Source organism: Fundulus heteroclitus, chromosome 11 (genome assembly GCF_011125445.2).
Source record: "Fundulus heteroclitus isolate FHET01 chromosome 11, MU-UCD_Fhet_4.1, whole genome shotgun sequence".
NCBI lineage: Eukaryota > Metazoa > Chordata > Actinopteri > Cyprinodontiformes > Fundulidae > Fundulus > Fundulus heteroclitus.
The window spans coordinates 33,922,537-33,940,780 of record NC_046371.1 but is presented as its reverse complement, the minus strand read 5'-3'; the positions used below and the strand labels follow the sequence as shown (position 1 = coordinate 33,940,780).

At 40.8% G+C, this 18,244-nt stretch overlaps 1 protein-coding gene across 11 annotated transcripts in view; it reads right to left on the bottom strand.

Annotated features, from left to right (window-relative positions):
* LOC105928119 (vacuole membrane protein 1) overlaps nucleotides 1–18,244 on the bottom strand; it is an 85,492-nt gene that overhangs the window by 22,731 nt on the left and 44,517 nt on the right. For all 11 annotated transcript variants that reach the window (XM_036143424.1, XM_036143425.1, XM_021317869.2 and 8 more), the window contains 4 exons: nucleotides 16,708–16,839; nucleotides 5,714–5,794; nucleotides 5,419–5,535; nucleotides 1,316–1,377 (listed from right to left, as the gene is read on the bottom strand). In XM_036143424.1, the coding sequence (XP_035999317.1) occupies nucleotides 1,316–1,377; nucleotides 5,419–5,535; nucleotides 5,714–5,794; nucleotides 16,708–16,839 (392 nt within the window). The remainder of the gene's footprint in view (nucleotides 1–1,315; nucleotides 1,378–5,418; nucleotides 5,536–5,713; nucleotides 5,795–16,707; nucleotides 16,840–18,244) is intronic.

Genomic DNA, 18,244 nt, shown 5'->3' with positions numbered 1-18,244 from the left:
AATGGTGCTGTCTGCTAACATACCATACACCAAATCTCTTTCTACTTCTCTGAGACTTAACCCCTTATTTTGGGAAGTGGAGCTAGCACCTGAGCAATATATGTTTTTTTTTTTTACTTCCATCACTATGCATCAAATGATCTCCTAAAAAAAGACTCTCCTTTAATTCAAAAAATGTAGTTGGTATATTCAGTATGACAACTTTAGTGCCCTGCCAAGGAATTCAACTGGGCCTACATAAATACGATAAAAATAAAATGCTACAAACACAAGTAAAATGTTTTTTTTTCCTTTCAATAGTTTGGGTTTGTCCAAGTGAAGCTCTGAGAAGTTATATCCAATGAGAGTTTGCAAAGCTATAGTAGATCCATGTCAAATTGCAGGAGGTTTGCAGTAGAGCTATGTTAATAAAATAGTGGAGAGTAAAAAAAATATATTATCTGCTTTTACATAAATGACAGAAAATGTGGAGATTGTAATGTTTTAGGTGGTTTAAAAAGGCAAATTCAAAAACAGCCAAAATAGACTTTCACCACTAGGAGTAATAATGGTTTCTTCTGAAAGAAGACATAAATATCCATTAATATAGCGGATCCCATGGATACGGACATTATCAGTTCCACAAATCTGGCGATTGATTAACTTTTCTACAATCTCTTTGCGACACATCTTCCCATCACAAGTAAGGAAACTACTACTGGAAAAAATAAATAAAAAATTCACAGAACCTTGCAGGAAAAAACTCAAAGTATCCCTTTAAAGGCTGCTTCAAGCCTGCACATCTCACCTGGATGCCCTCTGCACCGCTTGATTTGAATTGTGTGACCTACAAGATGGGGGTACAGTATGTTGTGCAATAGCAGCACACTGTGAGTGGTGAAAAAGATCGACAAGAGGCCATCCTGTCCTGTGAAGGAGCCAGAACATGTTCATGCTCATAGTGAGCCAGTGGAAAAATCCAAGCTATTAATCATCAGGACAGAGCAGAGCGAGGGCTCAAAAAGGGAATAGAATGTGACAAAACTCCTGTTTCAAGATCTCAACAAAGTCTTTCATGCAGGATAAAGCCCCATGCAATCTCCCATTATCCCTATGTGAACTCCAAATCTTCCGACTGTGGACGACCAGGAGGAGGAACGGAAGCCAGAGTTTGGAAAACAACTGACTGATTAACCCGAACGCCCCGTCGCCAACCAGGGGGCACCTGAACTGTCTGGTTCTGCTCCAACATTTTGATTTGCCATTGCATGGGATGCTTTCGGATTGCAAACACACACACACATACAAACACACACACAAGATCAGGCTTACTCACCCAATGAGGGAGACCATCTGCTCCACAATGTGCTTGCTGAAGGTGATGATCACAAACAGTTTCTGTATTACAAAGAAGCACACAGAGAAGGAACGAGTCAGTTACTGAGCCATAAGGTCGCCGCTGGGGTGTTGAACAAGGCACTGTGTGTGCATCATAGTTTGACCAGTAATACCCCCCCACACCCCTCAACCACCACCATCAGACACATCATCATGCCTAAACCCCATGCCTTGTAAGCCTAAAGTGGTTTTTGGTGAAAGCGGTCATGGTGGCCAAGAAATGAGAGGCCTAGAGTGTGTGACACATCACCAACAGAAGACACTAGGTCAGCTTATCAAAGAGGCTGTCAGCAAAGCATCAAGTGTGCATGTGCATCTGGGTCTGTGCGTAAGGAACACAAGGACAGAGGAGTTGAGGACCTGAAGGCGATGTGTCACTATTTTTGGGGGGGGGGGGGGGGGGGGGGGGGGGTCTGTATTCAGTTCCTGTCCGGCTTGATTGCTGCTTAGTCACCGGGACAGCGGGGAGGAACAGGCGGCCGTGGCGGCCATCCTGGCTCGTACAGGCTCGGTGTCATGTTGGGGGTGAGGGGGTCTAGAACATGCACACACTAGCTGACCTAATTTTGGAGAATACTTTACTTGCCTTTGTAGGTTACTGTCTTGTAAACTGAGAATATGAGGAGGAAACCAAGAGTACTTTTTCCTTGCTCATTTAAAAAGATCTGTAGAAACTAATACTACAAAAAAAGAATATTTAGAAGGTTTATATTAATTAAATTCAATTTAATAAAATTTTATTTATATAGCGCCAATTCATGAAACATGTCATCTTAAGGCACTTTACAAAGTCAATTAATGCACAACACAGTAATTGATATTGTTTGCAAAGGGACTGATATGGGATTTTTTTGGACTGAGCATGAGGCTTATCAGACCCTAAACACTATTTGCATGATTTAAGATTCTCAGCAAATGTGAATATATATATATATATATATATATATATGTATATGTATATGTATATGTATATATATATATATAAATACACACACACACATATATATATATATATATATATATATATATATATATATATATATATATATATATATATAGATATATATATATATATATATATATATATATATATATATATATATATATATATATATATATATATATATATACATATATGTTGACCAGCCAAAGGCTTTAAAAACAGCTTCTATGTGAACTGGGGCTGACATATTTCTCACAATGCATATGCATCTTTAAACACTGAAGATCAGTCCTGATTATAAGCGAATACACCTTGAGTGACAGGTTTAAGATTTCCCTTGACCCCAACTCTGAAAACAGGCCTGACTGAGGTGGTTTATTTAACAGGGATCATCAGTAACTGGGACATTGCAGATCTCAGATAAAGCCAGATAAAGTAGGATACAGGTGAATAAACAGCAAAGCATGTCCGTGCAGCAAGCTCAGTACCAACGATCACGCCACACATCATTCGGCACCAGTTCGCCTGGACGGCAATTTTAATTTCATGTGACAGGGCGCTTTGATCAGTTCTTTGTTACAGTGTTCGCTCTCAGCTTATGTAACATGTAATCCAGGTCATCCATGTATTGTCGTATGCTGGTCCTACTCTTTGTGTGGTGGTTAAGCCTCTGTGTGCTGTTGTGGTTAAACAGAACAAATGAGAACAAACATGTCTGAAAAAAATACAACAACAAGGACTTGTTGCCGTGTAATTATTTGTTGGGCTTTCTGATACTGGGAGAAAGTAATTTTGGGGAGCATTATATATTAGCTGTTAAAATCATTTTAATTTAAAGCGAGCGTAACAGCTGTTACAGTGAAGAGCTAATATTTTGATCAGGATTTAACAAAAAATATTGACTAAAGCTGGATCTTGCAGTGGTTGTCAAGAAAAAACGTTGCAGATTGAAATCTTTTTTTACGATTTCAGTAACAATTAATGTTTTTGTCAAAAATCATTTCTTATTTGCTGTTTCATTTAGACATGCAGGACAAACCAAAGAAGGTGCTCATGATTCTACAGCTAAGTGAGACCCAGCAGAGGTGTGTTCGGTACTCATCAAGCTGACCCTAAATTTTACAAGCATATTAAGGATGACTCGAGATAAAAAAAAAAATTAAGGCACAAATTCTATGCAAAATCAAAGTACTCGAAACATAACTAATTTATTAGAGAAGTTAAATGAATTATTTTTTGCAGCATGATCCTAACGTTCAGCAAATTCAGTTGGTTAAGAACATTTTAAGTGTCTTTTTTGCAGCTGAGCACACATTATTTATGCTAAAAAAAATGTTGATTCAAATCAACATTTAAGCGCAGTTAAATGCATAGAAATGGGCACACAAAGTTCGTCGGCTCAATTCTTGCGGTTTGTTTTTCGCCGTGCTGAAACGAACAGGTACGACAGTACCGCGGTTAACTTAATTAAAGGAACTTCTTTCGGCTTGTCTTTCTGTGGACGAGCAGCTCCGACAAACACTGACACATGAGCCATCACCTAAGATATGAGGAAGGAGGACGAGAGTGCAAGATGTCAGGAAAGCTGACTAAGATCCCCAGAAACGGTCTGCTCGGAAACTGATGACATTGTCTTGACTCGCTTAATTCTGCTAACCGATAATGTCAACAAAAGAACACACACACAGATACACACACACTATCTAACCAGGTGAAATCAACTCGCAGCGGTTCCCAACATGTTTCAGCAGCTCTGACCATGTGTTCACAACAAGTAATAAGAGTGGAACTGTAGCATCTTTTCCTTCTCCTGCACTCTGCTTTCTGCCACACCTCACAGTTTCTGTTCTCAGGAAAAAAAAAAAAAATAAAACACCTGTCCCAAGGGTCCAAAGTGTGCACTTTGGTGACATCACCGGTGAGCCTCAAGTGACCCGCGGCGTCACAAAGCCGGTGACGTTAACCATTCAGCAGCACGCATTCAGAGGAACAAAAGACGGAAGCGGCGGCAAATAAAAAAAAATCCTCCCTCCTTGGAGACGGGTGAGGACACACCTGAAGCACAGGTACAAAGATCAAATATAACGCTTTGGAGTACACAGAAATACACACACAGATACACACACTTTCACTCACACACACAAGGTCTCAAAATCCCCTTTTGTTCCCTCTTGGGCCATAAGTGAGACCGTCACCTGCTCTGCTGCAGTGTTTCTTTCTGCTTTCTGCTCACACACTGTAAATTACTGAACAGTTTTCATTGCAACCAAAAGTTGAATTTGATGTAAATTAGACCAAGCAGACTGGGCCCCCAGGCATGCCGGAGAGCCTGGAGAAGTCTTTCTTTCTGAGAGACAGAGAAGGACACACCTCTACCAGTGGGGGGGCCCCAGGGACCCCTGGGTGTAATCTGGTCCTGTATGTGTGATTGTGCCTGCCCCACATGCAACCGCTCCCCCGCCTTCCCCTCACCCCATCTGTCCCTCTCTCCTCCGTCTCCATCACCTCCCACAGACAACGTTTATCTGCTGTAACGTTCGCTCTCTGCAAACCTGCACATCTTTTAAACGGCGATTTGGTGCTTGCCCTGGACCCCTCCCGTGCGTCACCACGAGCACATTCCCGACTCTGCTTGGAAAACAAAACGCTAAGCTCCTGACGCTAATCACGGACATACTGCAAATTCCTGGACACAAATTGAGGATTTTCCAGGATTAGATGAAACATCGGTAGTGCCAGAACTACCAACTGTAGTTTCTTAGTTGGGCTTTTGGAAACTTTCCTGTGAGTTTTCAGTCTGTTGTACAGTACACAGGGGCTGCTGCTGCTGCAGCCACAAAATGGTTGACTCCCCTTGCTAACTGCTGCACAAAATGGCCTCCCTGTGAGCAGCTGCCACAGTGCCGAGATGCTGACAGTGAGTCATTGCATAACACAGCTGTCCGTTACAACTGCACAGAGGATATAGATTTAAACAAAAATTTCAACAGCATTAAAGGCAGGAAACAGGATACATTATAGAAGCAGACATGCCAGGCACTTCTTTTACAAGAGTTACGGGAGAGAGGAACAAACCAGCACATTTACGTTTCTCTCACCTGAATGTGCATTTTGATCACGGCCTTCCCGATCAGTGTCGCCCCAAAAAAAGTCCAGAAGGGCACCAAGAAATGTCCACATGTTAACCCGGCCAGGTCAAACAATGGATTCGGGATCTGAAAGAGGGGAAAGTGTGATTTTACACTTTTTGTGTCGATTCTACACAAGAAATAATAATAATAAAAAACAACTGAACAGCATAAAGTATTTTTGTTTATCTACTTTGCTCGCTTTGTAATTGTGTCTGTTGGAAGGTGCGAGACAATGACTTGAAAGCTGATGGATTAAACTCACAGAGGCGCAGGCTAAAATGCCAAAGAACCCGACCTTCTGGATGAGCTTCTGGACAGCGGCTTTCGCTCGGGATGCAAAATCCTGAAAAAAATAATTTTTAAAAAAGAAGTTAAGAAATGTGTTACATTCCCATTTAGGTTAGCTGATATTCATATATCACATGATTTTTCTTTTGCGTTTAAACTTATAAAATAGAATAGCTTTTTTTGTTGTTGTCAGGGAACACATTCAAATCCTTGCTTTTTGTTTTAAATCAGTGAATCCAATAAAAAAGCTAAAACTTTTATCACAATTTCTCAAACTGTTTACGATTAACTATGTTTGATTCAACACGTTACATTCATGAAAATAACTTCTGATTCATTGGAAAAATTGTTTGAACCTGCATAAATTATTCAGCTGCTGTAAACCTCATTAACTTACAGTTAGTTTTGTTTAAAAGTTTCTTTCTTATACTCTTGTTGACTTGGAAAGTTGGAATAAAATAGTTTGACCTGTTCTCCTGAAACGATGTAACGAAGGCAATTTATTGTTGTCAGATAAAATGTATATTTTCTTAAAGTTTTACTAGCTCCTAGGCTCTTCCAAATGAACCAAAATAAAAACAAAAATTTGTCTAGAGGCAAAATTATTCAAAATTTATGGGCAATAGTATAATCTATGTGGCTGAGTAATAATCTAATTTATGTGAAAGGGGCGTGTGAACAAATCTGCTGTGTTGCTTTTTTATTCACGTTTGCAGAATGATGACAGCAAATTATTTCAGCCAAAAAAAAAAAAAACTTAATTTAGGAAATTAGGGGTGACAAAAGAATGAGCTTTAACTGTTTTTTTTTTTTTTTTTGGTGTGCTTTTGAATCTGAAACCCCTCTACTATGAAAATGAAGGGAACCGTGAAAGAAAAACTTGTTTTTCCAATCCCTCCAGTAAAACTATAAGCTGAGCGAAAGCAGTAACGTCAGGAGGTTCTTGTGTTCTCCTGTAAACTAAATTGCATCAAACGACCTTTAACAGTTTCTGAGTACCAAAGGAAATAAAGAATAAAAATCTTCAAATATGAGATGTACATCAGAACAGATTTTTTTAGGACTTCAAATGTCTATTAAAGAGATTTTCTAACTCATAATCTGAGCCCCTAGGTCTTATCTGCTGTTCAAAGTTTCAGAATTCTATTTTACAAAAAACAAAGTCTTCTTAATAATAGTATTTAAATATTTATCTTTAAAAACATTTGCATGACCATGTTTCCAGCTGACATTTTTTTATACGAATACATGCAAAAAAATAATAATTAGGTGGTAAATAAGAGGGTATGCTGCAGACAAAGTAATTGTGCTGCAAAGAAGCAACCGTTTTAATGTTAAACAATTATATTTCCACTAAATATTTCTTAAAAAGACCATTTTAAGATGGAGACAGTTTCTGCACAAAGATTAGAAGCATCCTACAGCTGTAAATGTGTTCAAGTTTGCATTAAAATCCTCTGATTCACCTGTCTTCTACTCTGAATAAATCACAATTTTCTCTTTCTCAACGTGCTTTACAGCCTGCTGTGACACCGAGCTGGTTTTTGCACATCTATAACTTAATGCTGGTGCCTTAATAATTATTTTAAGTGGTAATGTGAGAAGAAAACAGCAGCCTGTGGTCATTCCTGTGACTCAGAAATCCAGGACTTTTCCGCTGCTGTTGCCCTATCGCTCCTGACAAAATAACAAAGGCCTCTTTTCACTCCAGTGACACAGATTTGTCCTGAATATTCCAGGAAGAGACGCTTCAACCTGTTTGGGAAGACTGTGTGAACGCACAGGCAGCGCTGCATGTACAAAATCTCCCCTTTATGGATGCTTCTCTCAGTGTGAAGGTAAAAGGAAAATGATTATTTCAAGACAGACGTGATTTCTAAGTATTAAACTAAAGATTTTTTTCACCTGTAATACAGATTTTTATGTTTCTTAAAATACTTTAGGCAAATGTAAATATTTTCCAAAATGTTTAAAACAAATCTTCTGATTTAAAAGACCTGAATGTGTTTTGAAATAGATTTTCATACAAGCAAAAAACAGAGATTTCCCAATAAAGAAAGATCTGCAACAGATTCAACTTTTATAATTTACTTTATTTTATAATTTACTTTATAATTTCAGTTTTTTCCTTAAAAGGCATCAATCTAATTCAATTATTTTTGTTATGATGTCTCAGAATGTTTAGCTTAGGAAAGATATTTTAGATCTACTTCATATATAATAAAATGCATGATTTTACCCAGCAGATTTTATTACAAGTTCTGGGATGTAAAAAATTGAACATAACAAATGTTTTAAGGATTTAGGCCTAATTTATCTTTAGAGGGTAGAACATTAAACTGGAAAACAAAGAAATTTGAAGTGCTAAATTTAAATTAGCTACAATTATAAATATACATTTAGAGAACAGTGCATCTGATTTACTCCTTTCAAATTTCTCTGAAGGATGTTTTAACTTGCATCAACGAAAAGATGTGCAGAAATTAGTGTAGCAAATGCATGCATTAATTGTACCTATATGAAGGCCTTGCTAAAAGTAACCAAAAATATGCTATTATTTGCCATTTGATACAGGAATATATGAATCCTTCTTACACAGCTTAGAGCAACAAAATAAATCTGATTATTTGCTGTTCTTAATGTTTAGTTTTCTGAAGAATAAAGATTTGTTCTTTAATAAAACAGTTTAAAGTTAAGGGAGGAAAACCTTATAAGTCATATTAATAATAATAATAAAAAAGGTAAGGCCTCTGTCCGATTCTTTTTTTTTTCTCTTGCTTCATGAAGTCCAGAGGGGAGGCTTGTAATACAGTATCATACCTTATATGGTCAATAAAACCAATTCGGTACTGATTACATTCTTTGTGCGGTGCAGCCCAACAGACAGGAAATATGACAGACATGGGAGGCAGCCTAATAAGGTGGTGGGGGGAGCAAAGAGACACCCAATCTGATTGGTTCTCGATTTGAATTTCTGCCTCCACTGATGTCCAATCATGAAAGTTTCTCCTTAGACAACCCAGTAGTTTTAATTTCCCCCGGTCTCTGTATGTGCACGTGTGCTTCTGTGTGTGTGTGTGTGTGTGTGTGTGTGTGCGTTTGTTCTTGTACTTGCAGCTGAGTGAGAACATTTTTGCTCATTTTGCTGGTAAAGTGATGACTTTGATCTAAAGTGAGGACCTTTTTTTGGTCCTCACTTTCTTCTGGGCCAGGGGTCAGGTTTAGGTTTAGGTTAGGGTTTGGGTCAGGGTTAGACCATAGAAAGGCTAGATGATGAATGGAAGTCTATGGAAGTGAAGGCACTGTCCTCATTATGTACATGAGACAAGGATATGTGTGTGTGTGTGTGTGTGTGTGTGTGTGTGTGTGTGTGTGTGTGTGTGTGTGTGTGTGTGTGTGTGTGTGTGTGTGTAAGCAGCTCAGCTGGTCAGATACATGGAGGGAAGGAATGTGCGAGGCTGCTTTACGGCTGAACCACAGAGTACAGTGTCTGGGACACCTGACAACAACGACGGATCCGGCGCGGCCAGACCTCTGCAGAGCCAATCACAGCGGATTCTGTTGTTTTCAGACATCATGACACTTCCACAAGTTATTTAGGTGCTGCAGTTGAACTTTTGGCTCATGCAGTGGGGGGCCATAAAAATAGTCAGAGAGCTTGAAAATATCATCGGAGCCTGAACAAAGGGTCCCAGAGGAGACAAGGGGAGGGGGCCAAAGAGCGTCAGTGAGTGTATGCGTCAACTTGTGACACTGTGATTTACAACAGTTGAACTGCATACTTGGATTCTCTCTCCTTTGTGCATTTCTGGGCCATGGAGGCATCTATCTAGGATGGCTGGGATTCAGACATCCTGACTCTGCCACTGGCGGCTAAAGGAAAATCAACGTCTTTCCCTGGCAGCTTGCCAGGGATGTGTCCTCCCAAACGCTATCCCAGTTCTCCACCCCAGTTAACAGCAGCAGGATGATTTAGGCTAGGAGGAGTTACATTTTGGAAGATCATACCCAGTGGACGATTTCAAGCAACAATGCAGATGCCCTATATTGGACCAAAAAAAGTAAAGGACAGTGGTATTGATAGCGCAGGCAAATAAGGTTGTACCTCACGGTTCCTTTTGCTCTCTTAAGATCATAACTGATGTATATAAGACTGTCTAGGTGGTGTGTGGGGGGGGGGGGGGGTGCAGTGGGGGTCCAGTAAAGCTATGGATTGCCCCCTCCTCGGTCCGTTCTATGGTAGTGCCACAGGTTATATACCAAGATTGACTCAAGTCAACAGGATAATGCATGGAACAGCTGCCGACACATTTCAATTGATGAAACTAATATCAGGGGCTACATTTACTAACAATACAGGGGAATAAACCAGACATAAATGATTTCTTTCAGTTTATTCATGAACTCTAGAGGGTTGAGAATTTTACAATGCCATGTTTATATTTTATTAGCACATATGTATGACCTGTATACCAAGGATCGGTTCCAGAATTGGCAAATAGATCCTTTCAAACCGTTCTTTTGTTTAGAGATGCACCAATCAATCGACCAGAGATCGTTATGGGCCAATCTTTCTGGCTCTAATCAGTGATCAGAGGGTCAAATATTTATTTTTTTGTTCATTAAATGCATCAAAACTAAGAACACCTACCCTTTTTGGTTTACACAGGCATTACAACAGTAGGTACTTTAATGAACTTTTACATCCTTTTATAAAAATAAGATAAAAGTTTGGAACTTGATGGATAAGAAGTTAATTTAATTGATTATCTTTATTTTTCATTGCAAAATGCATTCCGATGTAATTTGTCCTCTGCGTTTAACCATTCCTTGAGCAGAGGGCTGCCACTGTGCGGCGTCCGGGGAGAGTCCTGGATCAAACGGTCTTGCTCAGGGACCCCGAGTCTGCGGGAGTTGAACCAGGAACCTTGCAGCCTCTCCAGGATGCAAGTTCCCTGCTCTCTGACCACCAGGGGGCCACTCCCCTATAAATGAGGATAATGTTGTAATTTCCGTTTTATGTGTTATAGCACTTGAAAAAAGTGAAACTGGCAGACCAGAAATCGTTAGTCAGGACCGACTGATTGGTACATCTCTACTTTTGTTCTTGTCTTTTTTAATTTAGCATTTTAAAAATATTACACAGAATATATGATCCTGGTATACTCATTTATTACAGTCCAGTCACAGACAAAAAGACACTTTCTACTCTATTTGGAAAAGCAAGCATGAGACAGGGAAAGATCTATGCACAGTCTACACACAACTCAACAGCATGTACCCCCCCCACCCTCCTTTTTTTTCTGAATGAATATCTTTCACACAGAGGACATCTCCAGCACGGCGACATCTAAACTTCATCTCATTAACTCCTGACAAGCCCGCGCCTGCTCTGTCGGCTACAGGAAGTGGACTCATTAAGAACTCGTGACGCAACTGACGTTACAGTCCCGTATCAAGAATCAAGAAAAGGAAGAAGCGCACATTCAAATCTGTCGACACACACACACACACACACACACACACACACACACACACACACACACACACACACACACACACACACACACACACACACACACAGATGCACCCCTGGGTCCACGTTGACAAATTCTTTAACAAGCTGTGGTTAAAGGGAAGCTGGTTTTAGTGTGAGTCACCCCCTCCTTTCAAACAGTTTACTGGAAATAAAGAGGGAGGAAGAAGGAGGGGGCACTTTCAGAGAAGTCACGTGACGGGGCTGGGCAAACCACAGCACAGAGAAGCTTTGAGTGCAGTAGGCCAGGGGGGAAAGGAGGCATACGCCCAGCGCAGATGGCCCTGATTTGGGTTACAGGAGATACGATCCTGGGAGTTGGCAATCAAGAATTCACAGCCTGTTAACCCCTTCCCTTCCAGATGAAAAAAAAATCGTGAAGAGAGAGAGAGAGAGAGGAAAAAAATGTCAAGCCAAATAAATAACTGTGATTCAGATGGAAGCTGAGAGTACAGAGTCCAACCAGGATCTTCTGAGACAGCATGTGCCAGTTTGGAGGATTCCATGTGCTCTTGTACTGTGTGCGCAAAAGATTTAAGAGGAGACTGACATTCATGACATCAGCGTCTGGAACCGTTAGAAACGGCATGACTTCATTATTTTTGAATAGGTCTGTTGAATGAGAGAGAGACAGAGAAAGAGAGAGAGAGAGAGAAAGAGAAAGAGAGACAGACAGACAGACAGAGAGAGAGAGAGAGAGAGAGAGAGAGAGAGAGGGAGAAAATACTTTGAGAGGTTTGCTGCTGTGCATCACGTGCACTTGTGGCAGGAAGTTGGCCCGAGTAGGCTTGGAGAAAAACCACAAGACTTAAGTCAACCTGCTTGGCACCGGTGGAGCTTTGGGACTGAAGGCATGGTGGCGACAAAGTCAGCAGTGTCTAAATCAAGCCCTGCTGAGATGAAGAGTGCGTGGGCTTAGGGTGTGCATTGGAGGCGAGGGGGGTGAGAGCAAGAATGGGGCAGCATGGATGCGAAGCCATGGTGGTCACATCCTTGACAAAAAGAATTATCGCATCCTGTCTGATACACAATGATCCAGTGACAAGCCCCTGTTTCTCCGCGCCCCAGTCCCAGTAAATCCCTTGGTTCTACTGCTACCAAGACCCTCCAGCATTAAACGCACAGGTGATAAAGACCTTAGTCCACTACAGGTTGTAAAAAAAATAAAAAAAAAAAGTAAAAAAAAAAAGGTGAAAGTGGACTTAAAGGCTGGCGTTGCGGCACGTCGCCGAGAAATGAAAGGGAACCCCGGGAACATCCGAGCAGCAGTAAAAAGCCTGGGGAGGGACGAAAAGGGTTCCGCATGTCAGAAGTCCTCAGTGATGCAAAAAATAACCTGCGTCCGGATGCTGTTCAAACACAAGAGCCCTCGCCACATACTTTCACACACAGCTGCATAGAGAGAGAGAGAGAGAGAGAGAGAGAGAGAGAGAGAGAGAGAGAGAGAGAGAGAGAGAGAGAGAGAGAGAGAGAGAGAGACTGGATAAAAGACAGAGTATAGAGAGAGCAAAGCACAGTGCAGGATAGAGGAGTTGTGAGAACAGCAACTGAGGGACGGTCAGACAGACTAAGTCAAAAAAGAGAGCCAGGCGAAGGTTGCGGGAGCTGCGTCTCTTCCAATCAGCCTCTCCTAGGATGCGAACCCAGTAGATGATGCTCCTCCTGTGTCACATCGTCGCTGGTTTGTTTGCGGACAGACGCAAGCGAGCTCTTCGACGTTCAGACCATGACTTAGGCATCACCTCCTCCTACGCCGCCCGTTTACCTCGTTCTTCCACTGTCTCCTCCACCTCACTGCCCGTCCGTTGGCTGGGAAGCGCCCCTATATCAGCGAGTGATGTCAGAGCAGCCCTCTCACACATGTGGCCCAAACTCTGGGGCTGACGTTGGTGCCAACCTTACACAGCTGTCCGCAGCGATCTCAACAGGTGCAGCATCTCTACGCCATTTGGCCGCACGATGGATCCCTTGTGCTGCCCCCCCCTTCACGTGTCAGACCCATGAGGTTTTATTTGTGTAGGACACGTGACTCAAATTCTGGTCAGAAGTTTACATACACACATCATGGACATAAATGTCATTATTATTTTACCTTTGGTCTTTTTCCATAAATCCGGGATTTTTTATGGCTCGTAAAAACAGGAGCCGGGTGTACATGTCTAAGTTTATTGCTAATGTTATCTGATCCACACAAGGTCAAAATTATACGTGCAGACTCAAACATGTCTTTAACTTGACTTCTCACTAGTTACAACTGACTGCAAGCCGACAATCTTTGTCTTTTTGATTTAAAATGTATTTATTTGACAGCACTTATAGGATTGAGCAAATCTCTGAAAGATTACAAAGAAACTTAGCTAGGATCTAAGATGAAGAATTGTAGAGCTATGTAATTATGTAAAGTGTTGTTTTTTGGGAGATATTTTGAAACAATGACAGTTTTAAAGATCTTCACGATTCAGGTACAAGTTATTCGGATGTGTCATCACTTTGCCAAGGTCTGTAAGAGAACTGAAACTGTCAGCTCTCAGATGAAACAAAATTATGAAACAATACGTTGTCTTACCACAATGATTTAAAAAAAGTATGTTTGGAGAAGGCAAGGTGAGGCTTTCATGTGTCCAAAAAAACACTGTAGCAACTGTAAAGCATGGTGTGGCAACATCATGCTGTGGGGGTGATTCTCTAACAGTGGTACTGGTGCATTTGCACAACTTGAACCAGTTTGCCAAGTCTGTGCAAACAAGCAAGGAATCTGACTTTGGTGCCACCTTGGTGTCAATGAAGCTATTTTAAACCTAAATATATGAAAATAATTGCTTGGAAATAAGTTTTGTTTGCTTGTAAATGAGGTAGTTTGGACATCTGATCAGGATGCCCCCTGGGCGCCTCCCTATGGAGGTTTTTCCGGACATATCCCACTGGGCAGAGAGACGACCCTGGGGAAGACCCAGAATTCGCTGGAGAGACTATATCCCATCTGGCCTGGGAGCTCCTTAGGACCCCCCAGAATGAGTTGGAGGATGTGGGATCTCTGAAGACCTATTGTCCCTGCCACCTGATCTCAGATAAGCAGAAGATATTGGACGGGATGGATGGATGTTTGTAAATGGGTGTATATACAAAAAATGGAATAAGGAAGGTGGACTAAGCCCAAATTCTTCCAACTCAACCTTAAAATAGTTCAGGCTGGTATAATTGGTACCAAATCAGAGAAAATCTAAAGTCTTGATTTTAAATTTTTCATTTTTAGTAAGCTGTATTTTGTTAACCTGACTCTAGCCAGATTGATATTGCTCCGCCTAGCTTCACTCACATCCATCTGGGACATCTCCCATAGAGAGTGATTTCTCCAACCAATTTTATTGTCCAGCCAATCAGGAATCAGGCTCTGAAGGCTTTTGTTATTTTTTCCGGGGCGCGGCCGTGGCGGACGCGGCCGTGACGGAGCGGTTAGCACAAACCATATTAGGAGGCCTTTAGTCCTTGACGCTTTGCCGCCTGTCTTTCCCCCCTCTACCTGTGTGCTCACTGTCAATAAAACGCGTGCCACTAGAGCCGCAAACACATTTAAAAAAAAAAACGTCACGGGTTAGCTTCGGTGTGAGTGGTTGAAATAGCACGTCGATAAAGATAACAGACAAGTGGCTTATCCAATCATATGCAAGGATTTTTGATAAGGCCTAGCCTTCAAAAAAGGCAATTCCTATGGATCAGTCCCAGATGGATCATGTGAGTGGAGCTAGGCAGAGCGAAATACATCTGGCTAGAGTTAAGTTAGCATTTTGCACGTCATATGGGAAAACAAATCATTCAATTCAGTCATTGAAAACAGTAATGGTCACGAGAGTAACCGCTCACAAGAACTGTATGTATTCTGTTATTGTGATCAGTACAGAGTCTGTGATCCATTGGTGACAGTCAGCTTTTAATTGTGTCACATTTGTGATCTTAGTATCCGTGACTGAAGTGTTGATGACATGCATGTGGTGTCAGCAGCGTCCAACATGATGGATGAATGCTGGCAGACTTTTCTAATGGTCCATAAAAGAGTCCTCAGAACAGTAATAAGTTGTTTTATTCATTTTGTTTTCCTTCTCCAACTTTCTAAATAAATATATTTTTTTAGTTTCACACCTTGAAACTCCATAAATGTAATATAAATAGGAGCAGATTCTTGGGGGAAGTCACGGCACAGAAACGGTCACAGTTTCAAGAACACAGGATCAATTTTAGTCAAGAAATATACTGAATATTTGTGTATTAATTTATAATTAAACGCAAAATGAATCATGTCCCTGTCACATTTAGATTTAAAGTGATTTATATTAAACCAACAAGCTTTTTTTCTGATAGGAAATAAGACATGCATCCCTCAAAAAACTTTTTGATAAAAGACCTTATCTCTTTTTATTTACATTTAAATAAACAATATTGCTGAAAAATAGGTTTTATTCTTCCCAATAATCACTGGCCAAATGTTACTTGGCAATGCAGCAATCAAACCTTTCCTATAATTACTAACCAACTTTTGCATGTTTCTGCTGGTATTTTGGTTGCTTATCATAGGTGATGAGCCCCACCTCTTTGAGGTTGAAACGCCTGCTTGCCATCGCCCTTATGTTTAGATCCCTCCACAGATTCATAATCAGATTCTCTATCAGTGGCTGGGGAAATCCAAAAGGTTAATATTACGTCCAGTTACAAGAACAAGAATTCCCATCTAAACTGTGTGTATGTGCTGAAAAGTGAGATACAGTAAACTGTACAGTACAGTGAAATGTGATAACTAATCAGATGAATTAGTAACTGTTTGGTTCTTTCTGGAACAGCGAGAGTCAGCGACTTAATTGTTCTCGGCCATTTATGGAGGCAGATCGTTGGTTGCTCTTGGTCTGTCTGGATGTTTGACCCGCATGAGGAGAGGGAGAGAAGCTTTCCTGAGACTGGACACACAACAGGCACGTCCGATGAAATGCTTTTTCACAACTGCATGCATATTTCCTTTCATTCCTCTCGCACCATTGATAATAGTAGAAGGATAGCGAAATAAATATTTACAAAAGGCCATTAGACACTGCTGAAATATGTGGAGGGATGACATGCTGAACATGTTTTAAAGCGGATTTCTTAATGAAAGCCTGGAACGGAAAGAGCATTTCACTCAAGTGCATCACTGATGTTCTCTTAGTCATAATGTTGTGCAAGACGCTCAATTGTCTCGTTGAGAAATAAAGGTGGGGCTTTTCCAACATTTAAAGCATGTGGTAGACTTGCCCTACAACAACTTGAGAAATCCCTGTTTGATGTAACTTATGAGTACTTATGAGTAATATGGGAAGACAAAGGACAAAGTAAAGGGTTAAGATTGTACAGTGATGACACCTATGAAAGAGGATGGACTGAAAAAGGTGCAAAGAGCAAAGTGTCACCTGGGCTGGGTCGGTCTGGTCCAGCATTTCCTCAAACCTCTGGTAATCTTCATCGTCTGGCTCAGCACCGGACAGTCGGGCTGCCCGTGCCATGAAGTAAGGAGGGAGCTCCCCTATAGCTGTACCAGTGCCCTATTCAACAAAGCACAACCAACGCACAAGCACACACACACACACACACACACACACACACACACACACACACACGCACACACACACACACACACACACACACAGAAAAAAGGCTCAAATGTGGTGCTTCAGCTTGAAATAATTATGACATTCTGTGCTGTGACGAATTTCTTTTTCTCGATACAGGTGACTTTTTTAAATTTAAACATTTATGATCAAAATAATATTATCATCAAAGATAACCGAAATAATTACAAATATTTTAAACACACCGTTATGCAGTAAAAGAAAAAAAGCTATCCAACCCAATTTGGTTTTATGTGACAAACCAGTTGTGGCACACTTGGCAGCAACAGCTGCCATCAAACAGTGGGATAATTGTCTTTTACATCCCTGTAGAGGAAATGTGGCCCACTTTTCATTGCAGAATTGTTTTAAGTCAGCCACATTTGAGAGCTTTTCATCACAAAGACACTGTTTAAGGTAGTGTCAATGCAATCCAGTTGATTTAAGAATAGATTTTGACTAGGCGGCTCAAAAACTTTCGCTTAGTTTTTTTTTTTTTTTTTTTTTTTTTTGAGTCATTCAGACAAAAAATTGCTGGTGTGCTTTGGATCATTGTTTTGCCGCACAACCCAAGACAGACAAGATGTTTTCACACAGGGCCAGGCAGGTTTGGATAGCTGCTATACATTGAAAATTTAAATCATCTTTGGGAACATTTTGTATTTACTCCAGTCATCCAGGAAGACTGAGGCCACTCAGTTTGTCACGTTTGTCGGTTAAAGCAGAAAGGTTTCGTTGCGGTTCCACTGTTCGTGTACACAACAACGGCATGTTTTTTTTTTTTCTCTGAAAACGTCACAATTTGAAAACAGGTTCCAGACTGGGATGTTTTGAAAACATCATGGTCTCCGTTGTTGTGTACAGAGGAAAAATCTGCCTTTACGGGGAAGCCCTGGCACACGCGCATTATGCCTGCAATCAGTAGAACTGAATGTGCATGCACACATCATAACAAGTGCCGACCAATAAAAACACAGTGGTGGTTTTATTGTTCAAAGTCACCTGAGGCAACTGTTGAACTTCCCCATCCGTCCATATAAACATCACGGTCTCTGCCGTTCGGTTTATTTAGTGGTGATTAAGCAGGCAAGATTTCTACACATGTGCATGTTTATTGAGTTTCAAAGAACATACCACCTACTAGTGGCCTGGCAGGGAAATTACCGCTTTTAACGTTTCTACCAGTGTGTTGTGCACGGAGACCACAATTAAAACGCTGTCACATTGATGCGTTAACAGAAACGGAAAAACAATCCTGCTTTTAATGGATTGTTGTTACGTCATCGGGGTCTACAAGGGTTTACAAATATAAGGAAGTAAAACCTTTCTCCAGCACTAA